Here is a 27,791-nt window from a genome sequence, read left to right on the forward strand (position 1 = left end):
CGAGGAAGAGTACACCGATTGTTGGTTCTCGCGAAAGAATCCTGAAAGCGATACAAGATGGCGCTAATATGCCAAACTTTTGTCACACGTTGAAGTTGTGTATAACATCAAATGCTCAACATGAATTCTGCGAGCAAGGTGAGTGATAAAAGATATTTTTAATGAGAATTTTAGTCAGTTATGTATGTGCTGCTCTGCCTGGAAACATGAGCAATCTTAAAGTATGAGTATTCCAAAAAGATGTGTGTGATTTATTTCTACTTGAAACAGATTAATCTTTCTGATACATTTATTCTGCAATCACGATAAATAAATATTTTGTTACGAAAAATGTCTATTTTTTATATGATATTTAAGAAATAATAACAGTATAATACAGAGGGAACTAATGTAATGTGTTTGTATTATGTTCTTGGATAAGGTTATGTCGGTTATATACCTATGTTGTTTTTAAAGCTTTTTTGAGTGGCAAATTAACAATTTGACCATCTTTCTTGGATTATATGTTTAGCTGCATGAGATTCACTTGAAGTTGCAAATATTTTGGACTACTGTACAGACCAATCATGTTTTTCATCTTTAAACACTCTAAAGTATTTATAGCTTCATGTGTGGATTTTATCCGTAATCATATTGTATGATTGAGATAACAAAACTTTAATTATGCATAATTATCACTAATTAATATATATGTATAACTCCTAAGGTTAAAGGAATGTTTAATTTTAGGTGGGTGAAATTTTTACCGCTGCTGGTGCAGCCTTCAGTAAGCTGGGTGAACTCACAATGCAACTACATCCAGTTACAGACTCTCCAGCAGGGTAATTTAAATATGAACCTACAATGTGCCAGTTCTATTGATATCCATAACTTGCAAACAAGTATTTGTATGGTTGCAGAAAAGAATTACATGTAAAATGTTTGTGATATCTTGATTGTCGTGGTAATGTCGTTGTAATATAAACATTGTAGACCTTTCTGTAGACCTTGAGTGCTACTTTCATAATTCCCCATCCTTCCTTAATGTGTAGTAAATGGACTGACGACGAAATTGAGATGCTCCGTCACTCGGTGAAGACTTTCAGTGAGGACTTGAACAAAATAAGCGACCACATCAAGAGTCGGACGGTGTAAGTTTCAAAGGCAAGCCATCGAAACAACGGTCATTCCTCAATTTCTGCGTCAGCCTAAGCCTGACAGCGATTGTACCGTTTCCTCTGTTTCTAGTTCGCAGATCCGAACAACCCTGAAGAAGAAAGCGTTCGAGGAGGCTGGTGTGCCTATCAGACAACAGATAATCCCTCCGACAGCATCGCAGCAATCGTTGGTTCAGCAGCAGCAGCTGTCAAAGCAACAATCGGTAAATCAGGCTCTGATGGGAAAATCGGCAGATGTAACGCTGAACATGTTAAACGCATCCGAGACGGAAGTAGATGTCGTAGGGCTCCCCGAAGATTGTCAAGTGAAGCTGGAATTTGAAGGCGCTACTGAGGAAGTCACTTCTTAACTAAACCAACTCGGCAACTCATCATCCATCATCACCGTTATCATCATCGTTATTCTCATTTGTTCTTGCTATTCACTATTCATTTTGTTATTGACTGGCGAACATGGTTTTAAGTATTTTAGTTTTAAGTATATCGCTTATGTGTAAGTTAGTATAAGTTCTATAATAAATGTATAAAAACCAAGTTTCTTTGTACATAATCATCTATGTAGAATCTCGAAAAACATTTCAAGATCTAATCTGATACTATATGAAGATGCTATATGAAGATAAAAGAAAACAATTGCTGTAACAATATCCGCAATCTCGTGGAGCATCAGTGACATATTCGTGTCGTCAAAAGGACTAATTACATTTTCTTTTTTCTTATTGGTACACTCATGTCGCGCGCGCGATGACGACGTCGGAGGTGCGCTCGCTCGCACGTCTGCGCGATGCCGTTCATGCGTGTGCTTGAAATGAGCAGACACGTTCGGGCGTTGGAGGGAGATCAAGTGCAGAAAGTGCAAGTACAAAGAACGAGTCTATTACGCTGTTGCGCCTGTGTCCTCTAGTGAGAGTGATGTATATAAGCGCGACTCCTGACCGCGACTAGACAACAATAATGACAGCTCCCAGCTGCTCGAGGCGGCGGTCGGAGCATTAGTCAATGGGTGTCGCTTATCGATCGCGCTGATCCTACCACCGAGATCGACGCATGGTTGTGCGATGTGAAACGAAAACAGCCACTATCTCGTCGCAACGTAAGTCACATCTTCCAAATTCGATCTAAATTCAATTCGTTTGACGCACAAGAGGCTGCGCGAGGTGTTCGACGAACAACAAGTGGCAAATCACAACAGCGAACACATGGAGGGAGGTACAATGGAAAACTCAGAAACCACGCTCGATAGATCAGAGGATGAGATAGCGTTGCAAGGTTTTTGCAGCCCCAAGCGACCGCCCTACCGATTTTTGGGGCTGGCGCTTATGTGTCTTCTTGGATTCGGTATGAATCACTTCACACACTTTGTTTACATCCTGCTCACTTTTTCTTATTTCCTAAAATGCGAGTCCTAAAAGCAAGCACAGGCAGTTAGATAACACATGCTTCTAAGCATGTTTCTCTTTCATGTACACGTGTCCCTCGTGTGTGTGCAAAATAAGTCATGCGCCAGCCATGATAGTCTCGCTATTAATCATAGAGAAAAATTTGACATTGCTTAGATAACGCATATCATGAATGCTCTTTGTATGGCCTATCGTGCCGTCTTAGTAGTGTTACCAGACGCAAATGTTATAAGAATAGATGACTCATAATAGAAACATGCATGCATGTGTATTATCAATTCGATGGTGAACTTTGTTTCTTTCAGCAGACAATATTTTAATACTAGTCTAATTGGGACACTTCTTTAATACTGGAAAATACATTTCTGTTCAGCCTTTGGCACACATACTACTTCCTTCCAATGACATACTTCCCATTAAAGTGTTATACAAAGAAGAAAGTTATACAAAGATCCAATTTTCATTTTAGGATCTTATTTTTGCTTTGATAATCCTGGGGCACTGCAGGATAATTTTAAAAGTGACTTACACATGTCGACCAGCAAATTTGTTTTGCTGTATTCTATTTATTCCTGGCCAAATGTTATTCTTTGCTTCATCGGAGGATTTCTATTGGACAGTATATTTGGGATTCGGCTGGGTACTGTGATATATATGGGACTCACATTGATCGGTCAGATCATCTTTGCATCTGGTGCTATGGTTGATTCTTTCTGGCTAATGATGGTTGGCCGATTCATCTTTGGGTATGTCTGTCTTTCGTATCTTCTGATTGAGTAATGTATATTTCCGCACTATCGTACCGTTTTGAAATCTGCTTTCACTACATTTCTATTCTAGAATCGGTGCTGAGTCATTAGCAGTTGCCCAGAACAGTTATGCGGTTCTATGGTTCAAAGGGAAAGAACTGAACATGGTGTTCGGGCTGCAGTTGAGCTTCGCGCGAGTAGGATCGACCGTGAACTTCTTGGTGATGGAACCGATATACAATTACGTATCTCAATACTACAAGGGTCCAGAGTGTATCGGAGTGGTACTTTTTCTCGCTGCTGGCACGTGCGTGATGTCCATGATCTGCGCTTGCCTCCTAGGCCTGATGGACAAACGAGCCGAGAGGCTACTCAGGCGCGGAGAGGGAAGCGAAATGCAAGCCGTCAGCTTAACTGACGTGAAGGATTTCAAACTGATCTTCTGGCTGGTCGCGCTCATCTGCATCGCTTATTATGTCGCAATATTTCCTTTCGTCGCTTTGGGCAAGTAAGTCGTTCTTCAAGCTCTGTACTTTGCAGAGTGATCTTCCAACATGCATACGTTCAAACATTTCCATGCATTAGAAGAGAGGGCGGGGGAGAGGAGGGATGATGAAGCGGCCGATTAATTTTGGTTTCAGAGTATTCTTCGAGCGAAAATACGAATACGACCCGTCTGCCGCGAACACAGTGAATTCCCTCGTGTATTCCATATCGGCGATAGCGTCGCCCCTTTTAGGCTATTTAGTAGATAAAACGGGAAAGAACGTGTCATGGGTGTTCCTCAGTATTTGCGTCACCATTATCGCCCATGGATTGCTCGCGTTCACCTACGTGAACCCGTATGTTTGCATGGTTCTCATGGGTCTAGCGTATTCCATGCTCGCCAGCAGTCTGTGGCCATTGATCGCTCTCGTTACACCGGAGTATCAGCTCGGCACTGCTTATGGAATGTGAGTATTCACGCATCATCAGCAACGTCAACGCGACTGCCTGTTCCTCCCTCGCTTGGGAAATACCTGAAACACGCGTTTCGTTCGTTTTTGCAGAGCTCAGTCCGTACAAAACTTAGGCCTCGCCATAGTCTCGATTTTAGCCGGTATAATCGTCGACAAGGGAGGCTACTTAATGCTCGAGATGTTCTTCCTCGGTTGGCTCTGGGGTGAGTATTTTCTCTTGAACTTGCGGAGGTCAAGTGGACAGCTGACCCATGTTTTCCATCGTCATCGAAATTTTGCAACTAATATGTGCCTCACGCAATGGAACAGTCTCGCTGATAACCGCTGCGGCAATCTGGTTGTCCGACATAGCAACAAGCGGTGGTTATCTCAACATGACGCCCGGGCAAAGAGAACGATACGAGACGGTCCGCTGCACGCCCGAAAGTTTGGAGCGAGAGAAGCTGTTGCCGGAATGCTCGGCTGATCTCTCGGCCGACGAGTTGATGCAACCGCAGTCCGACAGCAGCATACGGAATCGCTACTTGTCGCGCATCGGCGCGATGGTAAATTCTTTTCATTCCAATCGCTTTGTAAAAGTTAGCCATCCTGGCAATGTCTGAGGAGACAGAGAGTTGCTGAGGCAGGAAACTCTGATTGATTTCAGGTACCACCGCATGTGAAGACGCCAATCCATCGGCCATTACGATGATACGTTAATTTTAGCTGCGAATTTATGGAAAAAATATTTATGGAACATATAATGTTTAAACAAACAACAATCTCTTAAATCTTGTTGAGGCATTTGCTCACTGTGTCTTCCTACCACACAGCTTGATCTGTGATAATTTTCGTAACGCAAATCCATACAGAGTTTCATTTTAATCAAGTTGGTTAGCTGTAATAACGACTACCAGAATGAATATTTTTAATCGATGAGATATGAACCACATAATAATATATACATATACACTGCTCAAAAGAATTATGGCATAGATAATTTGTTGCCGAAAATTGGTCAACTTTGACTGGCGATTACTTCGCGAAAAATTATTATAGACGAATGATTCTTTTTTCAAAATGAAGCTTGAAGTCTCTACTTTAACACGTTCGCGACATTGTGACCCACTGGCGGGTCACACTGGTTTATATTAATAGAGGTGCGTATTCACCGGTGGGTCACACACTATGAAGCATTGCACAAAAGGTAACAACTTTTGATGCTTTGGACCTGGCTTCTTTGCTACCTCTTTCTTTCTGAATTCTTCTATAACACTCAGTGCATCTCTTTCATGAAAAACTCATTAAATAAGATGAAAGCAAAGCCTTTTGTTATAAAACAAACGCAAAAAAGCAATATATTAAAAAATAAATTGTGCTTCCTTTAGAGTGAACCAATGGATTTATTGATTGTCGCGAACGTGTTAAGAATCTATCTCCATTTTTTGCATGCGATGCACCCTTATTCCTGTAACCCCTGACATTTGAGGGCATGTTTGGTATACTGAAAATTGCAAAGTTTGACGGAATACATGGACATGGACCATTTTTTTTTCGAGGACGCCGTTTGCATCGTCATAAAGTTCAAATCTTCCCCTTCAATTTGAAAGAAAAATGGAGTCGCTACAAATTTTTCGCAAAGCCTTTCAAAAATATCGTTGTTTTTAACCTTTGGGCCAAGTGTGCACGCATGTGTGTGTGTGTCCGTGACAGAAGAGATAAGGACCCCGTGGTTCGTCATTTCCACAGTAATTATTGACTGTGAAGTTTTTGGCACACTTGGCCCGAAGGCCAAAAACAACGATATTTTTGAAGGGCTGTAACTTTGCGAAAAAAAATTGTAGCGACTCCATTTTTTTTTTTTTTTAATTGAAGGGGAAGATTTGAACTTTATTGCGAACTTTATGACGATGCAAACGGCGTCTCCGAAAAAAAATTGTCCACGTCCGTGTATTCCGTCAAACTTTGCAATTTTCAGTACACTAAACATGCCCTCAGATGTCAGGGGTTACAGGGGTAGGGGTGCATTGCATGCAAAAAATGGAGATACATTTTTTAAGTAGAGACTTCAAGCTTCATTTTGAAAAAAAAAAATCATTAGTCTATAATAATTTTTCGCCAAGTAATCGCCAATCAAAGTTGGCCAGTCAATTTTCGGCAATAAATTATCTATGCCATAATTCTTTTGAGCAGTGCATATATATATATATATACATACATATATATACATATATATATCCCTAACAGCACAGATGTCTGGAGGATGTCCCCAGGAGAACATGTGCTATCTGGGATATATCAAGTGTTGATAGTCTATAGAGTTACAGCACTTCCTTGGTGAAATTTACAGTCTGTATTTTGGTCTATAAACGTTTCAAATTGACGTTGCTTTTTACGACCGCTACATGTCTTTTATGAATGTCTCGATGACGAATCATCGCTTATCTTTCATTCGAAAAGTCAAGTGTTGCAGAAAACTTGTTAATGTGTAACATATGAGTAACATGTGATAGATCTTGATGTAACATTGTAATAAATGGATGTCCGGTCTAATTGTTGTCCTAGTTTCACCGCCTCAGTGAAATAACGAGTCCCTTCGGCGGACCGTTGCTTTTCCTCTCACAATTAGCATTCAGTGACGAAAGAAAAAAAAAGAGGAAAAAACTGGCGATAAATAAATTCAAACGTATCGGGAGGTAAATACATTTTTATCACTTCAAAGGTGATATGATAAACGGTGTGTCATCATATTGTCTGCATTATACTACCATTGTTTCTCAATATCCTTAGCAGTGTGAGTCAGAGGGCGGCAGATAATTCTGTGGCCACGCGCCGCAGAATTACCTCTTAAAGATTACTCTTGCAAAATCACATACCTTTGCTCTCCCAGCAGCTCTCGAGATGGACGATCCGTCCTGCTGATCTCTGAATCATTTGCATACAATATCGATAGCGACGCAGGAAAATCTCTTGATTTCCTAGGATGCCCGTCCATGTGCGAAAATTGCCTGAGTAGCATGACCTAAAAAATATTAGACCTTTCCTCAGCGCGCGAGTTTCTTGCTTATTACTTCACGAATTATTACGCGAATATCAATTTTAATACAACGCGAGGGTGAGAACTTTCACGAAGCTTTCGCTGATACATTGAGAGCAATTTTGGAGGACTTGACGAATCGTAACTCCCTGCTCGAAATACGCTGATCGTAATTGATTAATCATCACCGTTAATTAACAAAATTACCATTTTATCGGTCATCCGCAGTCCTAGAGTCCGCCTAAGCGCGATGTGTGCGATTGAAAATATTTTCAGTTCGGAGCCGGAGGCAACGATGTCCGTTGAGCAAAGTGAAACATCGGCAGTAAGTCAAGCAACGAATCATAGTCGAGAATCGGGAAACGTTTGAAATTTCAAACGGTCTCGGCCGCGATTGGTCCGTTCGCTCGGGTTTCGTGTTCCAAAGTTCGCACTTTCGAGTGCTGCGGCGGTTCGCACACAGCAGGGGTGTTCTTTTTTAAGCGGACGTGCATCCTGCAAGCGGCAATGGTTTATTTCGGAACGCAGCCCGAGCACCGAGAACTGCGCAAGCGCGCGCTCCGTTTCTACATTTTCTGGTGGAAGGGAAAAACAGCTGTGGAATCCGAGAGTGGCATATGGGCATTAGTGTGTTGTGAGCTGTAGCGTGTACCACTTGTTTGAGTGTGTCAAAGGCACTGCGAAAGATCGTCATAACGTTCTCACGACGCTCGTTAAGATGGGGGTCTATGACCACCTGGACTCCAAGTACAATATGATGGGCGCGTCGAGTTTCTCTAAACTAGCCCCGAAGCGGCCCAACACCATCGTGTTCGGCGCGGGCCCCAGCAAGGTGCAGAAAATGAACGAAGAGGAGGTCCAGCAGGCTGCGAATGCGCCCGACAAGGACAAGAACCCGAACGGTTTCCACAAGTGTAAGAAGTCGCTGCCAGTCTATCGCCACCGTAAAACGTGAGTCTTGCCCTTGTCTCCTTGGGGTAAATTCCTCCAATCGCTAGAACGCATCCCGTGCGAGAATGTCGCGTGCACGCGGACGCTGTTTACATGACGCTCTTGCAAAATGGAGTATTACCGACTGCGCTCGGCAGAGCAGAGACCTGCCGGCCGTCGGTATGGCTGAGTCTGGTTCGCTTAAGGCGTAAGACGCGATGCGCGGTAAAGGGTTAACGGTAGATAACATTTACTTTTGTGTATTTAAGGTTCTTCAAGTTTGTATCTTAAAGTGCTAAGTGGACTGCCGAGCGAGAGTGCAACGGAACGGTATATTTTAGAGGATATTCTAGTGAATGTAAAATAATCTTAACTCTTCTCACTTTCGGTTTGGCGCCGCGTCCATTATGGATTTGTTCCCGCGTTTCGTATACATTCCGCTTTGCTTATTCAAGCAGAAGAACGACCTATCCGTCTTAACGTCGTATCTCAGTTTTTGAAGCTTTGACCCTGATTTCGTGTAAAACTGGACTATGAATATATATAGAGTGTATCAGAAAGATGGATACCCCGGATTAACTTGAAGGGATGACATTTTTCAGAAAAATGCTAAATACAAAAGTTTTAAGGTTTAAGAATGGACATTTAGTGGTGAATTTGAATTTGACCTAGGAATCAGATTTAGTGGTCCAATCAAAGTAAATTTAAGATCGTAATTCAAAACCACCACCATTTGTTATACCATCTTTTTCTGCCAATTAATTTGAACAACTTTTGTCTGACCTTTAGAAATTTCAAAATTATCAAGTTAACAAAAGTTAGATATTGTAACACCATATTCTTGAGACCGAATAGAGTAAAAGAGTCTAATACGACTTTTTCTTCCGACAAATAGTTAGCGAGATATCGTAAGCTGAATATTGAAAAAGTTACTGAATTTTTCTTAAATATTGCAAAAAATATTAGGCAAATAAAAAAATGTTTCAGACAAAAGTTGCTCAAATTAATTGGTGGAAAAAGATGATGTAATAAAAAATGGGGTTTCCGTTAAAAATTTAAAGTTGACCTTCATAACTGTTCTCAGGGTCAAATGATATAAGCTCTATTTTTTTATTTTGTGTAGCGATTCTTCTACTCAAATAAATGATTAGTAAGAATAAATTGTGCAAACATGCTTGTGTGTAAACATGCTGGATGGTTAAGGGTTAAGGGTTAACGATGATAACGCGAGTTAATCCGCCTGATACGCTTAACAAAGAGGATTCTTGGATTTTCAGGCTGGTCAGCATTGTAAAGAAGCACGATAGCCTGATTGTGATCGGAGAGACCGGTAGCGGCAAGACTACGCAGATTCCACAATTTTTATTCGAGGCTGGACTGGCCTCATCTGGGTGCATCGGTATCACGCAACCGCGTAGAGTAGCGGCGGTCAGCATAGCATCGAGAGTCGCGCAGGAACAAGCGGTCGAGCTTGGAAAATTAGTCGGGTACTGTGTCCGTTTCCAGGACATCACCTCCTCGCAAACAAAAATCAAATACATGACGGATGGCATGATGGTGCGAGAAGCGATGACTGACGAAATCCTGTCGGATTATTCGGTACGTTGCTACGCCACAAATTAGCATATTCGACTCCTATGATCAGTGTTTCAATTGTTTTTCTTCAATTCACCGCCATGTGCGATTGGTCATTCTCACAAGACCTCGTGAAATAACAACAGGTGGTGATACTCGACGAAGCTCACGAGCGATCCGTGCATACTGACGTCCTGTTCGGGGTGGCGAGACGGGCGCAGAAACTGCGGAAGATGAAGAACTTGCCACCCTTGAAACTAATAATCATGTCGGCGACCATGGATGTCAACAAGTTCGTCGAGTATTTCCAGGCACAAGTGGTGTACCTGGAGGGTCGTCAGTATGAAATAAAGGCTTATCAGACGGTCTCCTCGTACGAGAATTATTGGCTGCCCGCCTTAGCCACGCTGTTTAAAATACATCGCGAGGCGCCTCCAAAGTAAGTATCGGTCACACTCAGCAGCGCTAACAGCGGCACCGTCCGCGATACAGATAATGTCGCAAGTTAAATGGACGACATCGTTAATGCCGTACGATCTCTGGTCTTCTCTTTCAGCGAGGATATCCTCGTATTCTTGACTGGCCAGGAAGAAATCGAATCGGCCGTAGCGTACACCCGCGAAACGGGTAAGCATCTGAGTACTATCGTTGATCATCCGCCTCTAATGGTTTTCCCATTGTACTCGGCATTACCTACCCGCCAACAGCTGGAGGCTTTCAAACCGTCACCGCCGGGATCGCGCAAAGTAGTATTTTCGACCAACATCGCCGAAACGTCCGTCACCATCGGTGGTACGTGTAGCTATTTTCGAAGTGAAAAGTAAACGAATGATCCTTGCGTCGTTATCAAGCCGTTGATGAGAGAACATTTACTTGTACACAGGCATCCGTCACGTGATCGATACTGGTGTTGTCAAAGTGAGAACTCATCACCCAATGACGGGGTTGGATATGCTGAAGGTGGAGAAAATCTCGAAGGAACAAGCCAAACAAAGGATGGGGAGAGCCGGCCGCGAGGCACCCGGCAAGTGCTACAGAACCTACACGCAAGAGGAATTTGACAAGCTGGAAGATACGACAGTACCCGAAATTAAGAGGTGCAACCTCGCGGGAGTCGCTCTTCAGCTTCTCGCTATCGGCATTGACATCACCACCTTTGACTTCATGGACAAGCCGCCCAAGGAGGGCGTGGATATAGCCGTGAAATGTCTGGAAAAATTGGGCGCAGTTAGAGGTGCGCGAGACCATTTTGGATAATACATCTTTATATAACAGTACGCGTCTGCTCGCGTGAGAGAAGATATTCTCTTGAAATCCACCTTGCGAAAGTAGACGGAAGTCAAATTTACGATTTCAAAAAAGATAGATGAGATCATTTGCATCTCTTATCGAGTCTCATCCATCGATCATTTCCAGCTGTCTCTAAAGCGAGCGTTTTCTTTTAATTTAATATTCAAGAAAAGATGAAATGTACTCTGAATGACCATGTTACACTTCAAGTTGAGATTGAGACGCGATAATAACGTTCGAGCTCGCTTGAGTGATCAAAGTCGTCTCGACAGAGACAGTAAAAGGTTTCCTCACCTTTCCGCGCAGGATCTCAGCTAACCACCCTCGGCCGGACAATGGCACGGTTCCCATTGGATCCTCGGTTCACCAAAGTGATCCTCGCATCGGTGGAGCACAGGTGTCTGGAAGAGGCATTGACGGTGATTGCTCTACTCTCGGGAGAATCGGTATTTATGGACTCGACCACCAAGAGGGCACAAGCTTCCAAGGCACGCGAACGGTACGGTATTCGTTTGCGCTATCAGTTTGTTGTCGTTCCTTTCACTGAAGGTGTCACTCAATGTAGAATCTCTAAGCGATGCACTTGTCGTTTCTAAAACTAGCAATCGCTAATCGCGAGGCCAACTAACGATAGTATTACGCTTTCTCGCTCGGCAATGCGAGTGTTGTGTGCAACGTGTGTGTATTACACTTGCATTGCGGAAAGTAAGAAATTGGACAGTGTTGAAGCAATGTTACCGACTAGTTAGCGTTTACGTGAGCATCGGCCGTGCGATAAAGCGAACGTTGCGCTCCCGCGGAAGCTCCGAGTGATCGTCGTCGTTTAATGTAGCCGGGAAATTCGTTGCACTTTAGTTTCGCCTCGCCCGAGGGGGATCACGTAATGCTGTTGAATATATTCCGCCAATACCAGAGCGCCAAGCTGAAGAAGGTATGGTGCCACGAGAACTTCTTGCACTATCGAAATCTGCAGTACGGCTCGGAGGTGAGGCAACAGCTCGCGGCGTTGGCGGAACGTGCGAATTTGGAGAGCGCGAGCTGCGGGACGAATACGGAACAACTGAGAAAAGCTTTGCTCGAGGGACTTCACGAGAACCTCGCGGAGCTGCAGCGGGACGGAACTTACGTCACGGTGAGTAAACGTTTCGGCGCGAGTATTGTGATTTCTATTTGACTCGCCCGGCTGCATGTATTTTCTTAGCGGCTGCTGCCCCTCGAGATGGCGCAGCCTGACTTTCCGTATCCGCGCGGCGGAATTTTACGAGCATCCGTAATGCAATCCGTAATGGAACCTAAGCGCGACTCGACATCTTCGTCGCTCTCGGGGCTGGACCGCTATCTTTGGCGGTGTTGTATTGGAGGAGCGGTTTGCGCGTTGTAATTTCGCGAGAACCTGCGCGATTAAGAGGCCCTCAAATACAGGCGCTGATACGAGCGCGCGAGTCGGAGGTATATTACCTCGAATTACCTTCACCTTCGTCTTGCTTCCTGTTTATACCTGTTGTTCGCGCAGCAGATAGTTGCCTGCGCCGCGCCGCGCCGGCGAGGGAATTCCACATGTAATTACGTTACGTGTTTATTGTAGATGTTCACGAAGCAGCCGGTAAGCATACATCCGTCCTCGGCGTTGCACGGCACGAAGCCGGCGATGGTGCTGTTCACCGAACTAGTGGCCACCAGCAAGTATTTCCTCCGCGGCGTGTCCGTCATCGAGCCGAGCTGGCTGACTGAGAAGAATACCGGCGGCCCTGGCAAGCACAACTGACGCAACTTTTTTATCACCCGGCGTTATTTATATGGTGCTTATTTTTATTGATGTTGGATAAGGCGAAGAGCCGATCGAGGCCGTCGCATAAATGGGACGATGGCTTTCGGAATGACGAGGGACCGAGCAGCCCTTATTGACACGGATTTTCAGAGATCGATCTCGCCAGATAATTATCGTATTGTCCTATTTATATCCGCGAGGATCTCCATCGACTTTCGCTCACGTTGACAATCTTATTGAGATCAAGAGAGAGAGAGAGAGAGAGAGAGAGAGAGAGAGAGAGAGAGAGAGAGAGAGAGAGAGAGAAAGAGTGAGAGAGAGAGAGAGAGAGTAGGAGAGCGAGCAGAAGGGAAGAGGGACAAAGAAAGAGGCCACTTTTTCGCTATTTATATACTTTAATAAGATGAAGATAAGATTGTTATTACGTGTAGTTAATAAAAAGATTTTAATCGTTTTATTTAAAATATTGTCTGTAGAGCGATCGCCGAGACCGCACCCGACTCCTCTCTGCCCGATCCGTCCTGATTTATCCGTCACGACGATGAAGAGCGAGCGAACGAGCGTTCCCTTCGAGCAACAATTCTCCGATACCCGTACGATTTACACAGGAACGTAATTAAGTGAAGATGCAGCAGCCACTCTCACTGCAACGCCTAAGTGCACCTCACCCTCCCGCGCGCCCTCCTCGCCTCCAGCACGTTGCGCTGCTTGTTTCCCGCAGTTTGGCAGAGCGGTGCAAGTTTAATACAACTAGAAAGAGAGAGAGAGCGAGAGAGAGAGAGAGAGAGAGAGAGAGAGAGAGAGAGAGAGAGAGAGAGAGAGAGAGAGAGAGATATGGAAAACCCGGCTGAACGAACGAATGCGCATCATCAATGCTGGTAAGTTCGGTCAATTTTACGGTCCAGAAGTCCCGAGATCGCGCAGAGCACCGCGACGACGGGCTGAAATCCCCGGCAAAGTCCTTTCGCGAAGAACCCCGGGCGAGCGGGCTTTAACGAGGCCGCGGCGCGGCTGATACTTGTTGATGGTATCGCGAAGCGATTTAACCGCGAAACGAAGTTGCGCGCTGGTAAAATTGCAGGTAAATTACCAGCGGATGTTACGGGTGTTGCGCTCATAGCTGCTCACTTACCCGCATTTGCCACCCTGTCCCGTGCTCTGTGTATTGGATAATTACTGCTTCAGCGGGGGAATATTGAATTTGCGGCGTATAAGCCAATCGTCGGATGCGAAAGACAGAGGGAGAGAGGAAGGGAAGGAAGAAAACGCGCGCGCTTAACGTTGGCAGTTTCTCAGCCGAGCTCTCGCGCGCAGCGGAAATTCCCGGTGGGTTAAAATTTCAGCGTTCATGCATTCTAAAAGTGCCGACCGCGTCTCGTTGTTTTATTCACGCGTCCGTGAATTTTAACCAAATGCGCAAGGATTTAATTTGTCCTTTTCTCTCCCACCCCCCTCCCCCCCGCCGCGCTTTTTGTTTCCTGATAAACCACCAAGGCGGAGATTCCAAGTGGTGTGAGGGACACGAGCGCGAAACTGTAATCGAGTCGGTTTCGCGATCCCCGTGTCGAAATTTAAAAAAAGAGAGAAATGTTCGGAAATTTCGCAATTAGAGGAATCGAAGATTAATGGACTTTTATCGTAGCGCGCGCGCGCGCGCGCGTGATCGTCGTGTTACGCGAATCACGCTCGCTTGAACTCGGACATGGCGACATGGTGTGTGTTACACAGAACGCGCCGCGGCGTATCCAATTTTTTAAAGTCGAGCGGCAAGTCCTTCTTTCCTCACGTCGAGATTGTTCCTCGGCGTCTCTACGACGTCGGGGGAGGAGGGCGGTCTCATTCTCCTTTCTTCAACGCGCTTCCCTGTGAGCCGGCTGCGCGCGTGTGTGCGTGCACGCGTGTGTATTCCCTGAAGATATATATGCTTACACATTTATATTCCCGCGCCGGAGAGAATCCTCAAACCCGATTTAGCCGCGACCGTATACCGGAATATGCTCGCCGATACAGCGGGGATCCGATATGGGATTAAATCGTCACAGAGTTAGTTATACGGCAAGAGGATACCCCCCGCTCCTCCCGCGCGTCCTCGGGGGTGGATCGAATTATACCGGCTCTCGCCGTGCTCCTGGCTCGCAGCGCGACGCGCAGCGAAGATAGCTCTGTTACTCGTCTTCCATTTCGCACGGGGAAAATCGCATTCGAACATGTCGCGCGGCACGACGATGATATTAGCGGGCCTGACTGACTACGCCACTCCCTCGCGTTTCCGCGGCCTTTATCGTGTTCCCCACGTCCGTACGGTGTCCTGGCCGCCGTGTGAGGCTGGCTTCTCAGGCAGACGGGGGACCGGAGTCCGTCTTGCGTCTATCAACTGGACGAAAATGGACGAGGCGCCCGACGAGCAAGAACGAAGATTTCTGCGAGGGTGGGAATGTCACGCGCGAGGAAATACACCCCATTGGAGCGCGAAATACCTTCTACCTTCGAAATTTGCCTTCGCCACCCAAATGGAACCCATAAAATTTAGATAACGTCAAAATGCAAAGCAGATGACCGAATCATGGTGAAAATATGAGTTTTCCTTATCATTTTGACGTCATTTTCCGTTCTGCTTGGGCATGACACGTTAAAATTAGGCCGAAATCGGTTTCGGAAACTTTGGTTCTAGTTATGAGGTTGGTAATCCTTAAACTAACTTGGGTACGATCCGTAATCGATCAGCTGATCATGCTTAGACGTTCACAGCCACGTAGAGGGTGATCATTAGGATTGTGTTGAAAGTAAACGGTCAGTTCCCCTCCTTGAAGTCGGCGGCGATTTTACTCACTAGAGTCTGGTACCTGAGATTCGACAATTTCATTTAAGCCGTTGGACAAGCCAGTTTACGGCGAACGTGCTAAGCATAGAAGAAAAAGTGTTTCTTATCGAGTACAGTAGAGGCAAAAAATATAACGAGGTATATCATGGATTTCGTAGTAAATATGGATCTAAAAATGTTTCTAGTGAACTATATTCGGAATCGCATGGAATTGCGCCTTAACCTAATCCTAACCTATATATTATGCTGTCAATCTGAGATTTTATTTGTTGTTCGGTATTTTTTCGCAGAATTATTGATCATTTTAGTACAGCACTCTGAATGATCGCAGACATGATTTACCCGGTCCATCTCGAACGTTACGACGAAACAATTGATGATGTCAAAGCATATTTCGAGGAAAATCTAAATTCCTCGATTCGGAGAGCTGCTCAGATTACGGACTTGAAGCGAGAAAGTCTTCGAAAGACTGGAGATTAAATTCCTTATGCAAAGGAACGAGGATAGGTAAAGAAATTCCATTTTCATTAAGATGGCGATCCCACGTCGTACTCGCAATATGTTTGAATCGATACATCAAATTTATGGCAACAGGGTGATTGGATTAGAATATCCAAAATACGCTTACGAAAGTCTGGAATGGCCTCCCTATTCACCCGACTTAAATCTGCGTGATTTTTTCCGCTAACGTTACCTCAAAGACAGATATTGCGCTGAACAACCGAAAAATATCGAAAAACTAAAAGATAACCTTCCGTCGAAAATGTACTCGCAATTCTATAGCCAACGTGTTTCAAAGTTTTCGAAAACAGTTGCAGTTTTGCGCTGCAGTTTCCGATGAACAACATTTTGAAAACGTCTACCATTAGTTCGTGCGCGAGTTAATTTTTACCTCTTTTTTTATAATGTGTATTTGCATTATTAAAGTATTATGCATTTTTTCGCTTATGATAATAAAATCGACAATTGGTAATAAAATTTACAAATTTAGTTTTGGCTATTAATTTTGCAATATTAGACGGAGAAATATGGATAAAATATGGATAAATTTTTGTATTACTTATTATCTTGATAATTGATCAGTTGATCAATGACGGATCAAAGTTAGCTTAAAGCCTACCAACCTTCTATAACTGAAACCAAAGTTCCCGAAATCGGCCTTCGTAACCGGCCTAATAATTTTCGTGTTACACGCTTGAAGACAAAGTATTGCTCGCGAAGCTCGCCCGAAAGCGATAACACCTTCAATGTCCACGAACGCGAAATATGATCGAAAGAACGACGGACGCTTGTCCGCATGTGACGCTTCGTTTTTGCGAAGCCCAATGCGGAGCCGCGTCCACCGCCGTCTGAACGGACGGTATGAATCCAGCCTAACGTCGTCGATCTTCCTCCCCCTCCAGTTTTCTTCCACTCTGTCGCGCGGTGCGCGCAAGAAAGCCGGGATTTGTCCGTCCAACGGAACACGTCTCGCGTCTATTTCGACGTTGCTTTGCTTATAATCTATGGTCGGCTAATAGCAACGTAGAACGACAACCTCAAGGCCGCGAGGAAAGCGCGTTTTCACCCGCAACGCGCTTGTTTGAAACTTCGCCGGGTAAAGTCCTACGAGACGTCACGTTGAACTCGCGTTCGTTTAATTCCGAGGACGACGTGAAGAAATAGATCGGCAATTTTTCGCTCGCGGCCGCAGTTGCCGTCTGCGATCCTCGGGAGCTGCGGGAGCTTGAGAGGGCTGAGCGGCGCGTTGCATCGTGAAAGGCTTCGCGAGTAATCGCAAAGCACGCTTTCCGTGTGCTCGATTAAGCCTCGTGCACACATCCGCCGCCGCGCTCGCGTGCACGGCATGCAAATGATAAATTTCAGGAGACTGCTAAACGTAATCCCCATATTCCACTCCCACCACCCTCCCCTCTCCTTTCAATCCCGCGCGATATGATGATGGAAACATTCGGACCCGGAAGTGAAAACGCGGTAGTCAAAAGGAAGATGGATGGGTTCATGCAGAAAACTATTCGGTTGGTATAACTGAATTTCAGTTACGAAACCTTCCGTTCCTCGGGAGTCAACCGAAAATTTCGCTGCAACACGAGAGGAATTCCGTTAAAAGGTTTCTGTTGTCTCAGAAATATCTTCGGCCACTTCAACCGGACATTAACCCTTAAAAGCTACCATCAAATATCAAGCTAATCTTTTTTGTTATGTTTACAGCAAAGTGTATGCGAGAATTGATTTGTTTTATCGTAATGTTGTCACCACTGATAGTGTGAATAAATACCTTTAAAATTAGCATTGTTAGGGCGGATTCACACCTTGGCAGAAAAGCAAAGAGCAGAAAGGCAGAAGCCAAGAGAGTGACAGAGAGAAAAACTCTTGCAGGAGAGAGACAGACTATCAGCGCGACTTCTGACTGGATGCTGCCTTTTTGCTTTTTGCTTTTCTACCAAACTGTGAATCCGCCTTCAGTGCGGTCATGTTTTTTAATAAGACAAAAATTCGCATGGGGTGAAACATCACCCATGGTAGCCTTTAAGGGTTAATGTTGCTCACATGGAATTTTCCATTTTATCGCGACCGAACCTCATGTAAGAAAAAATTTCTAGTGATCACTGCAGAATATTTTTCTGAGAGGGGGGTGAAGGAAGATCCTCCCCCCCCCTCTCAGGGTGAAATAACCTGTCCTTGAGGTGAAAAAGCCCAAAAGGAGAGCGGGGAGGATCTCTCATCTTTCTCTTATCCAGCTGTATGAACTTCTCGTCGCATAAGAGACTCGTCGCACACTTGCGGAACTCTATCGCGCGGCGTGATTAAGAATTAAATATTTATGAGAGGAGCGGCTCTCTCCCCCGCGCTCCCTCTCTCTCTCCCTCCCTCCCTCTGTCTCGCACAAACACACAGTCTCCGGCGCGCTCCGCGCCGCTTTCTTCGGCAATTCACGTTGATAGGGCACTCGTTATGAATAGAGCGACGTAGAATACGCGCGATACCGGATAAGCGCGCTGAAAGCGCACGAAAATAGGCTTCCAACGGCGCGACGGTGCCGAAAGCTCCGCCGAGCTTTACTTTCGCAGCCTCATCCGCGCGCTCGGGCGCGATCCAGCTCCCTCCCGCCGTCGCGCGCGCACCGTGCAAAGACGATCCTTTGTGAGAACGCTTAAGAGGCCCTTTAATAATGAATCCCCCCGTGAATGGATCCGACCTGGTGTCGCCGCCTCGATGTAAGTACGCGCTCGCAGACGTTTGAATGCCGCGGAGAGCGTGTTCCGCGGAAACAGACTCAGCTGTTTGATCGAGCCTTTCCGCGCTGCGCCTGTGTCATCTTCTCCAGCTTGCAGATACCAACCGCCCCCGCCCCCGCTCCCGCGGCCGAGCCGGGATGTAATGGGCGCGAGAAGCGGAGGGAATGTGAAAGAGAGACGCGTTCCGTGTGCATTTCGGTCGCCTGTACATTATTAACCGGTTCTATCTCGCGGCGCGTCGCGGCGCCCCGGCTCTTCTTTATATCCGCCGTATCCGCGCTTTTCATATTTTTCTTTGCGACCACCCTATGTAGGGTTAGTTCGTTCGCGATCGACCTTCCGTCCGCCCCTTTATCCGCCGCCCTTTGACCCTTTCAGCCGGCGGCCGAGTCCGCCGCGCTTATTAAAAGGAGAGGTTCCTCTCTCTCTCTCTCTCTCTCTCTCTCTCTCTCTCTCTCTCTCTCTCTCTCTCTCTCTCTCTCTCTCTCGCTCCCTCTCTCTCTCTCTCTCTCTCTCTCTCGCTCCCTCTCTCTTTCTCTCTCTCTCTCTCTCTCGTGCCCGGCTTTTGATAATAATTAATATCGGCGGCCGCGTTTTCATTTCGCTCGCGTCCGAGCGGCCTTCGCTCGCGGACCCTCTCAAAGTCGATCGCCACGTTGTGTTTCGTTGTAAACGCAGATACAAGCGCGATAGCCGCGGCGTACGTATCGCGCGGTAATATCGCCGGGAGCGGCGAGAGCGGGAGGACTTTGAGCTGAGAAAGACAACGGTAGCAACAGGTGGCATCAAAAATTCATTCCTGATGGCCTCCATCAGCGGGGGACATCTGTTTCTGGGGATCACTTGACGTTCTTAATTATTATTCCGGGGCGTAATGAACGTTTATGATCACAGGTGTACCATTAAGACAACGTGGGATCCGCTATGCCGCCAGGATCTATCCATGTTCTGGCGACTGACGAGCGTATTGATCATATATTAAAGAGCGTCGCGGAAAGTGCTTCGAGTTTCAAGCGCCTCCTCCTAATTTGCTTTGAAAGCCCGATCGGCAGTTCTTCTTTAAGAAGAAGTATGAACGTCTAGGCGAGGCTACGCACAGCTCTTCCGCCGGAAGAATCATACGACGGCACGCTTTTTTGCCTTCGCGGCTCTAGCAGTCTCTCGCGACGTTTTTTGCCCCGGCCACTCTGAGACTAGTTTCTCTGAGACGGTCTGTTGGCGAGACGGTTATATCGCACGGTTTTGACTTACCTCGGTATTTCAGCGTCTGACTGATGCGATCACAAGGGAGAATTCACACCTTGGCAGAAAAGCAGAAAGCAGAAAGGCAGCATCCATACAGAAGTCGCTCTGATAGTCTGCCTCTGTTTTGAGAGAGAGAGAGACAGACTATTAGCGCGAGTTCTGATTGGCTATTGCCTTTCTGCTTTTCTGGTGTGAATTTTCCCCAAGGGCGTATTCACATCTGAGCAGAAAATCAGAAAGCAGGAAGGCAATAGTCAAGAGAGTGACAGAGAAAAACTCTCTCAAAAGAAACAGATTATCAGCGGCATTTGTGATTGGCTGCTGCCTTTCTGCTTTCTGCTTTTTTACCCAGGTGTGAATGCGTCCTTAGGGAGGATTCATACCTTGATAGAAAAGCAATAAGCTGGAAAGCAGAAACCAATCAGAACTCGAGCTGGTAGTCTGTCTCTGTCTTGAAAGAGAGACAGAAGAGAGAGACAGACTATCAGCGCGAGTTCTGATTGGCTGTTGCCTTTCTGCTTTTCTGCCAAAGTGTGAATTCTCGCTAAGGGCGCATTCACACCTGGGCAAAAAAATAGAAAGCAGGAAGGCAGCAGCCAAGAGAGTGACAGAGAGAAAATCTCTCGCAAGAGGGAGACAGACTATTAGCGCCATTTGTGATTGGCTGCTGCCTTTCTGCTTTCTATTTTTTTGCCCAGATGTATCAGCGCGAGTTCTGAGTTCTGAGTTCCGAGTTCTGAGCTCTGTAATTTGTCGCACGTAGAATCGCACGTAGGGAAAAATTGCCGATATTGTATCGACTCCTAAATTCTACCATCTTTATATTCCATAGAAATCGAAGGCCCAGCGCCATCTGCATATTATGCAAGGTTCATACATCATCATAAAGTTAATAGAGGGAAGTGAGTGCTTATGCACGAAACTTGTTAAAGAGAGCAAGTAAAGATTAGGTTTTTCTCAGTTTCAGAAGTAAGTTTTACCCACTTTTACGTAAGGCATTTTGAAAGTTTCAAAAGGCGCATTAATTTAGCTGCTTATCGTTTTTATATCACATTAAAATTGACATATTTGCATGGTATAGTTTGGATATAATCTTATTCTGAGTCTACCTTATTGCTATAACTTGAAAAAAACAATAGTTTCTTAAATCGTACCACCTATTGATTGCCTATATTGTATCGATACAATTTAGAAATTTTCAGAGGAAACTACATCTGTGATTATTTTTTTTTCTTACGTGTTACGTATATTTATTTTTTGTTTTAATTAAAAATCAGATTTTTGCTCAATGGTTGTTTATTTCTTAGTAAAGTCTTCAAAAATAAAAATAGTTTAATTCTGTAATCTTAATTGCAAGGATCTAATAGATAAATTTTGCAATTTTTTATTTGCGTGGTTAAAAAATAATTTTATAAAAATTTATAAATGACTTATAAAAATAAAAAAAAGGTCAACTTTCGTGTAAAATAAACTTCATATAAAAATGGATCTAATTTTAATAATTATTTTAATAAATAATTTTAATGCATATTTTTATAATTAAAAATATTATATTTTAGTTTTTCATACAGGCTGTGATTTCAATTAATTTCTTAGTAAAGTTTTTAAAAACAAAAATATTTAATCTTTGTAATTTTAATATTTATTTTTTAATTAAAAAATATTTTTCTTTGATATTTTGTACGAACTGTAATTTCAGTTAAGCGCGTATTTATTTAAATTATTTGTAGTTTATTTTTATGCCCTCATAGCTTATAAATTAATCATCGGTTCGACAAAGATACAATTTGAGAAACTCCATGGTACAATTTAACAGGGGCGAGGAGGCGCGCGTAGCGCGCCGTGCAAAACGCACTTCCAACTTGTACGTTAATGAAAATTTTTAGCAATAACTTTTTAACGAACAACGAGCGACGGCTAAAATTTTTTGCACGTTACTCAGGTAGGTGTCCTTGACAACATATGTCAAGGTCAAGGTCATAGGAACGGGATCCCCTATTCGGCATTTTTACCAAAAAGACATATCTGCAGAAGATGTCATGTAAAAAATCTTAAAATGTTACAAAACGTCACAAACGAATCAGGGATAACTTCCAATTAGTCCTTATCCCATTTTATCAAGCATTTGCAAATTTTAGGAAAAAAAGTAAAAACTGGTCCAATCCAGGCGACCTTCCCCTATATTGAACGTACAACTATTTACATGTGGCGCTACCTCTTTCCTTCTCGATGCAGATGTCGAGCGAGCGGTAGTTCCCGAGGTAGTACGAGTGCATTCTGAAACCGCGTGTACACCTCATCAACATATAATCAACCGCTTTCGACGAGGCCGGCCGGAACGAAGCGCGACTCGAGCCGAGACGACTGGCCTGGCGCAGCGCGTCGACGAGAGTCCTGGTAATCCCCAGCGTTCGCGCTGATCCAGAGAAGAGAGAGGAAGGAAAAAGTCGGGAGAGAGTGCTCGCGATTTATCGGCGGGCGAATTTCCGCTACCGTTCGGCAGGCGCAGATATCGAGCGGAAACATACGAGCGCGGGCTAAACATTAAACGCGCCTGTGTTGATTCTCGCGAGCCGGAGCGACGTAAAAATTCGGATTCTCCTGTTGATGGAAGCCGGCCTCGTAAAAAAGCCGCTGAAGTGCCGGGGGCTGTTGCTCGAGCGCGACCGGCGCGGCGCTCGATTTTCCGCCTTACGTGTCCAACCACTTCTCCAGCTTTCTCCACAAGTACGTCCTCGTGCAGCTGAGCGCCGAGTTCGAGTCGGCGATATCCATGAACTCCTGGCCGACCTGCATGAGCGTGCCAATCGTCCTGAGAATAGCGACGACGAGCGCGCGCAAATTGCGCACTAACGCGCGGCCCAGAAACCGCTGCTCCACGACCTCGAGGTCGACCTTTCGCAGCGCGGACGGCTCCGCATGTCCGCGGGCCGACCTGCTCGAAGCCGAGCTGTTCTGCACCCCGGTGAAGCGCCTGACGCGCTCAACGGCCGACATCCTGCGCCCCGCTGCGTCGTCCTTCTCCTCCTCCACCTCCTCCTCCTCGGCGAAGAGGCCTCGATCGGCCGGAAGTGGAACTCTACGACGACGCGTGTACTCCACCACGTGGTGCTCCCGCGGCGCTCCCGCCTCGACTTCCTTGTCGCCAGCGGGATTAACGGCTCCTGAGTTCGCTGGAGACGCGCAGCAGCGCGGGGGCGGCTCTCGGGGAAGCCCCGATCGCGCGATCGGCAGTCTGAAATTTTTGCACGTGCGTCATACTTGGCGGCTTACGGGGGGATTATAGCGGGGATCAGACTCGGCGATCTCTCATTTCCATCGGCCGCTTAAAAAGGCTCAACGGCTGAGGCTAAAGTTTACACGATAAAGCGCCGAGCAGCAGCCGAGCAGTGATTGAAATTCTCGCCTGGAGGATTACACGCGGGAGGACGGGAGAGGGAGTGAGGGTGCATCGTGGAAAGCGACACGCTTGGAAAGCGCCGGAGCAACGACGCTCGTTTCTTCCGGTTTCTCTGTCTCACCTTCCCCGGCAGTCAGTCATCGCCGCGATCATCCTCTCGCCCCTGTCGACATTATCAGCGCCTTGTCGCGCCTTATCCGCCATCGCTGTCGCCATCGCCGTGGCGCCTTCAGCGGCTGCGTTTCTCCTCCGTCTCTCTCGCTCTCCCGTTACTCTCCATCCCGCGGCAATCCGATGCCCATTAGGATCTTTCACGAAGCCCGAAATAGTGGAGTTCAGCGAGCGCTTCTCCCGTGAGTGTCCTCGCAGCGTTTCCCTCCGTCGCGGCGCGTCGGCCATTACATTCCCCGGAAATGGGTTTCGCTGGCTATTCGTCGCCCAGTCACTCGTATTGCAACGCTCTCTTGCCGGGGACAGCGACGCGGCCGAGTTCATCCACAATTCGACGCTTATCTGAGCCAAATAGTCCGCCCAACAGTAGCCCAGAATCACCTCCTCGTCGTACGTGTTGTATATTTTCCGCCAATATCTGAGAGTTCGTCGCAACAGCGCGACGCCGGCCGTTCCCCATTCGCCTTCCGCTGATCTCGATATCAACGGGAGCAACAGAGCGAAAAGTATCGGGATGCTGGGCGACATCGATTCGCGTCCGTGTTCCTGCTGGATAGGACAGAAATGGATACGAACGATCATCTCTCGGACGCGCGCATAAATAAATCGGTCGTATCATGTCGACGCGAGAAGCGGCAGGCATGGCATTCGCGTCATCCGCCAAAATGACTGCGGCCCCTGACGGTTGTTTAGAAAAATGATGCCGCTTTTACGCCTAAAGCTGGGTAAACATTCAGGCGTTCAAAGAGAGAGAGAGAGAGAGAGAGAGAAAGAGAGATACAAATTCCGGAACATGCATTCTGAGGATGTAAAGAGAAAAGGAGACATAAAGGAAAACGTGGAAGATATATATAAAGAAGAGTGATATAAAAAAGACCAAATATTAGGGGTGTGATTTAATTTTGGGGGTTTTGCAAGAGATGACACCAATGTTAGTTTTGTCGAAGACTTTTCGGGAATTTTTCTTAATGCTTTGATATTGATGCGTGATATTTGGTCATTTGTTAACAATAGACGCAGTAAAAATCGTGTTAGCACTTTCTTAAAAATGGAGCTTCCTAAAGAGTATCTTTGACATGTACTGAGAAAAAATTGTATTAAAATTAAACAAATCTTTGTTCGAATATAACTGTGAATACATTTATTTAAATTAAGCAATTATTTTCTAAAATTCAAGAAAAAAGCTTTCATTACAACAAACATTCAGAGAACCTCTGTATTTCATTTTAGAAATTAGTCGCTTAATTTGAATAAATTTATTTACAGTCGTATTCGAACAAAGATTTGTTTAATTTTAATACAATTTTTTCTCAGTGTACGTTGCTTTTGTTTTTCAATCAATTATCGGGAAATGTCATTGCGAACCGATTGAACATTTGCATTTCGTTGATCGTCAGACAAAAAATGAAGAGTTTTATCGAATACCGAATTAGTTAGTGGGGATGAAAAATGGATCTATTTCGATAATCTCAAACGAAAAAAATCATGGGTTGATCAACTAGCAACATCCACTTCGAGGCGCGATATTCACGCTTCAAAGGTATTGCTATGTATTTGGTCAAAGTGATTCTTCTTCGCGACAATGCTCAATCTTATGTTGCATCGTCAGTGTAGCAAACGCTATTAGAAATGCAACATACTCTAGAGGATACACATTTTCATAACTTTGAACAAGTGCGAAAATTTGTTGAAAATTGAATCGACTCCAAAGAAGAATCTTTTTATCACCACGGAATTCATCTCTTGCCAGAAAGATGGGAAAAAGTTGTAGAAAACGAAGGAAAATATTCTATTCATTATCGTATGTTTAAGTTAAGATATTCGTTCATTATGTCTTGTTTAAGTGAATCAATTTTTGAGAAAAAACTCATGAAACTAAATCACACTCCTAATAATATAAAGTGATGTCAAGAGGAAATAATACGGAGAAAATAATACAAGGAACATAATACAGTGCATGCGGGGTGATGAAGGGGGAGAAGGACCTACCATTAAAACTGAACGCTGATTGAACGAACTTGGGAAAGAGAAAGAGTTCCCTCTTTCTCGCATGGAAAGCTACCTGGTCGATGATAGAAAAACCAGTTTTCAAAAGAACTTGACTCCAGATACCTGACTTTAACTGGAAGAGAATTCCAACAAACGGCAGCTGGCAGAAAATCAGAGGAAGAAAAAAGAAACGGGAGAAAGAAACGGGAGAAAGAGCGAGTGAAAGAGAGAAGGAGACCGAGTCAAGTTAATTTCCCCATTATACCATCGATATCCTTAATTAAAAATAAATTCTCGATAGCTTCGTCGATATTGAGAAACTCGATCTTGCACTTGGATTATAAAAATGAAGATCTCATGAATGATGAAAGCAGCTACTCGAGCTGGTTAGTAGTAAATCGCGAGGTAAAAAGAGGAGCAATGGAGGAGTAATGGAGAGAGTAGGAGAGACCGTATAGTAGCTAACTTTTCAGTTTTTTACAGATAAAACTGAGAGACGCAGCCGACGCCATTTATCGAATACGTTTGACCGTTTCAGCAGCCCTTGATGAGACCGAAATTAGACAACTCTCTGATGTAAACTATTTTCTCAAACCTCGCGTCATGTTTCCAAAGTTGCCTCGTAGTCGAGGCAACAATATCTTGAAATAAGTTGACTGTAAGATTGTAAAAGATACCCCAAAAAGGATTTTTACGTCACAAATGTGAGCCTTATTTTTTTGCGATTAAGAGCAACATTTCCCGGCGCAAGACGAATCCGCTCACTCCTCTTTTTCAGTTTCCTGAAAAGAACCTCGCGGTGTGCGGATAAGAAGAGAGATAACCGGGAAACTTGTCGTCTCTACGTAAACCAAGCCAGTGTGTGTGATTTTAGGACAAAAATACTCACTCGCGTGTATAATTTCTTTAACGCGCCTTCTAGTTTCCCGAAATTGTGCGTATACGCTCGATTGAGCGACGGTGACTGTGAGTACACACACACACACACACACACACACACACACACACACACACACACACACACACACACACACACACACACACGTACACACATGCAGGCCTCTGTCCGCCCACGGTATTCGATTTCAAATTTACATTCGGTCAGTCAACCTGTCCCTGCGCTAAACTAATCTTGGCCTCCTTTATCTGGTTGCGTTTTGTATTAAACTGCCATCGCAGCAGTGTCCGTGAAAGGACTTTTTGCCTTATGGCGCTCAAAGTTCCAGCGATAACGAGCATCGGCTGGAGAAATACGTCACCCACGCGAACACACGATCGCGCAGCGAGCAAACTCACCACCACACGACGAGCGAGAGGAAACGAAGGAAAAAACAAGGAAAACAAAAACAGAGAAATACAAAGGAGACGCAAGAGCAGCAGAGACGGGGGCAGGCGCGCGCGCCTGCGCGCGTAATCGGATTCGTTAAAATTTACGTTGGTGAACCGGGCTACCGGAGAATAATAAGGAGGAGATTTTCTCCCCGTGACGCTAAACGACGGACTGACTGGCTCTTACGGCAGGACCACGCGCTGTACCTGCGGCGTACCTGCCGCGGCAATTAGTGTCCCGGCGGCCAAAGTGCATAAAGTGCATAACCTGTCTGCTACGTAAGATATCCTCCCCTTGCCGCCCCCTTCCCGTGCTCCTTCTCACCTATGAAGGTCCTATCCACCTGTTTTCCTGAGGCGCCCCCCCTCTCTCTCTCTCTCTCTCTCTCCTTCTCCGTTCCTCCGTTGGCGCGAGCCTCGTCCGTAGATAACGGAATTTCCATGTAGTGGAAACAAGGATAACGGGCCGCGGAGAGAGTGGGTTGCATTCCTACCTTGAACCCGTGAGTCACCACCTCGGGCGGAATTTAAGGATACTCTACCGCGCGGACTGAGGATTACAATTCGTGAATAACGTAGGCGAGAGTACGACGGGGTAAAAAGCAAACGCTGACGCGTGCTCTCCGCCGTCGCTTCCTCGAGCAAACGTAAACAGAATGGGAGGTCTCGGGACGGCGGCGGCTCCGTTGTCAGCGGGACTCTGTGCCGCGGAAGTAATGAAAAAAGGTATTATGCTGCGTTGTTACGTTTACG

At 45.4% G+C, this 27,791-nt stretch overlaps 4 protein-coding genes across 9 annotated transcripts; 3 read left to right on the top strand and 1 right to left on the bottom strand.

Moving 5' to 3' along the window:
* The first annotated feature begins 51 nt into the window (after positions 1-51).
* LOC105182427 (chromatin complexes subunit BAP18) lies at positions 52-1,691 on the top strand. 3 transcript variants are annotated; one of them, XM_011139839.3, is made up of 4 exons: positions 52-138; positions 730-821; positions 1,032-1,130; positions 1,228-1,691. In XM_011139839.3, the coding sequence occupies exons 1-4, from the start codon at positions 112-114 to the stop codon at positions 1,505-1,507; spliced, it is 498 nt and encodes a 165-aa protein (XP_011138141.1). In that variant the 5' UTR covers positions 52-111; the 3' UTR covers positions 1,508-1,691. The 3 variants fall into 3 exon arrangements, with proteins under 3 accessions (XP_011138141.1, XP_025153487.1, XP_011138148.1); XM_011139846.3 differs by lacking the exon at positions 52-138 and adding an exon at positions 192-221; XM_025297702.1 differs by lacking the exon at positions 1,032-1,130.
* Positions 1,692-2,002: 311 nt separating this feature from the next.
* Positions 2,003-5,036, top strand: LOC105182367 (major facilitator superfamily domain-containing protein 1). The gene is made up of 7 exons (XM_011139741.3): positions 2,003-2,495; positions 3,027-3,303; positions 3,398-3,814; positions 3,948-4,259; positions 4,356-4,468; positions 4,575-4,810; positions 4,912-5,036. Exons 1-7 carry the CDS (start codon positions 2,357-2,359, stop codon positions 4,954-4,956), a joined length of 1,539 nt encoding a protein of 512 aa, XP_011138043.1. The 5' UTR covers positions 2,003-2,356; the 3' UTR covers positions 4,957-5,036.
* A 2,963-nt stretch (positions 5,037-7,999) lies between these two features.
* Positions 8,000-13,256, top strand: ath (ATP-dependent RNA helicase DHX33). The gene is made up of 8 exons (XM_011139728.3): positions 8,000-8,232; positions 9,489-9,810; positions 9,933-10,225; positions 10,343-10,578; positions 10,670-11,020; positions 11,383-11,575; positions 11,932-12,208; positions 12,662-13,256. The coding sequence occupies exons 1-8, from the start codon at positions 8,000-8,002 to the stop codon at positions 12,839-12,841; spliced, it is 2,085 nt and encodes a 694-aa protein (XP_011138030.1). The 3' UTR covers positions 12,842-13,256.
* Positions 13,257-21,859: 8,603 nt separating this feature from the next.
* LOC105182510 (uncharacterized) lies at positions 21,860-27,349 on the bottom strand. Of its 4 annotated transcripts, none has more exons than XM_011139990.2 (3): positions 27,006-27,349; positions 23,671-24,269; positions 21,860-23,384 (listed from the first exon to the last, which is right to left on the bottom strand). In XM_011139990.2, the coding sequence occupies exons 2-3, from the start codon at positions 24,246-24,248 to the stop codon at positions 22,841-22,843; spliced, it is 1,122 nt and encodes a 373-aa protein (XP_011138292.1). In that variant the 5' UTR covers positions 24,249-24,269; positions 27,006-27,349; the 3' UTR covers positions 21,860-22,840. The 4 variants fall into 4 exon arrangements, with proteins under 4 accessions (XP_011138292.1, XP_025153480.1, XP_025153478.1 ...); XM_025297695.1 differs by lacking the exon at positions 27,006-27,349 and adding an exon at positions 26,599-26,686; XM_025297693.1 differs by lacking the exon at positions 27,006-27,349 and adding an exon at positions 25,710-26,559.
* Between the last annotated feature and the right edge of the window lie 442 nt (positions 27,350-27,791).

This window comes from Harpegnathos saltator, unplaced genomic scaffold, assembly GCF_003227715.2.
Source record: "Harpegnathos saltator strain DR-91 unplaced genomic scaffold, Hsal_v8.6 scaffold182, whole genome shotgun sequence".
NCBI lineage: Eukaryota > Metazoa > Arthropoda > Insecta > Hymenoptera > Formicidae > Harpegnathos > Harpegnathos saltator.

Bases quoted from the DNA above. Each gene is read 5' to 3' on its own strand.
- LOC105182427 (XM_011139839.3), top strand. From the start codon at position 112: ATGCTCAACATGAATTCTGCGAGCAAG. The intron at 139-729 runs GTGAGTGATAAA...GTTTAATTTTAG, and splicing joins ACATGAATTCTGCGAGCAAG to GTGGGTGAAATTTTTACCGC. The intron at 1,131-1,227 runs GTAAGTTTCAAA...CTCTGTTTCTAG, and splicing joins CACATCAAGAGTCGGACGGT to TTCGCAGATCCGAACAACCC.
- LOC105182367 (XM_011139741.3), top strand. From the start codon at position 2,357: ATGGAGGGAGGTACAATGGAAAACTCAGAAACCACGCTCGATAGATCA. The intron at 3,815-3,947 runs GTAAGTCGTTCT...TTTTGGTTTCAG, and splicing joins CCTTTCGTCGCTTTGGGCAA to AGTATTCTTCGAGCGAAAAT. The intron at 4,469-4,574 runs GTGAGTATTTTC...GCAATGGAACAG, and splicing joins CTTCCTCGGTTGGCTCTGGG to TCTCGCTGATAACCGCTGCG.
- ath (XM_011139728.3), top strand. From the start codon at position 8,000: ATGGGGGTCTATGACCACCTGGACTCCAAGTACAATATGATGGGCGCG. The intron at 9,811-9,932 runs GTACGTTGCTAC...AAATAACAACAG, and splicing joins AAATCCTGTCGGATTATTCG to GTGGTGATACTCGACGAAGC. The intron at 11,021-11,382 runs GTGCGCGAGACC...CTTTCCGCGCAG, and splicing joins AAAATTGGGCGCAGTTAGAG to GATCTCAGCTAACCACCCTC.
- LOC105182510 (XM_025297693.1), bottom strand. From the start codon at position 25,772: ATGCGAGAAAGAGGGAACTCTTTCTCTTTCCCAAGTTCGTTCAATCAG. The intron at 24,270-25,709 runs GTAGGTCCTTCT...TGTCCTATCCAG, and splicing joins ATCAGCGTTCAGTTTTAATG to CAGGAACACGGACGCGAATC. The intron at 23,385-23,670 runs GTGAGACAGAGA...CAAAAATTTCAG, and splicing joins ATGACTGACTGCCGGGGAAG to ACTGCCGATCGCGCGATCGG.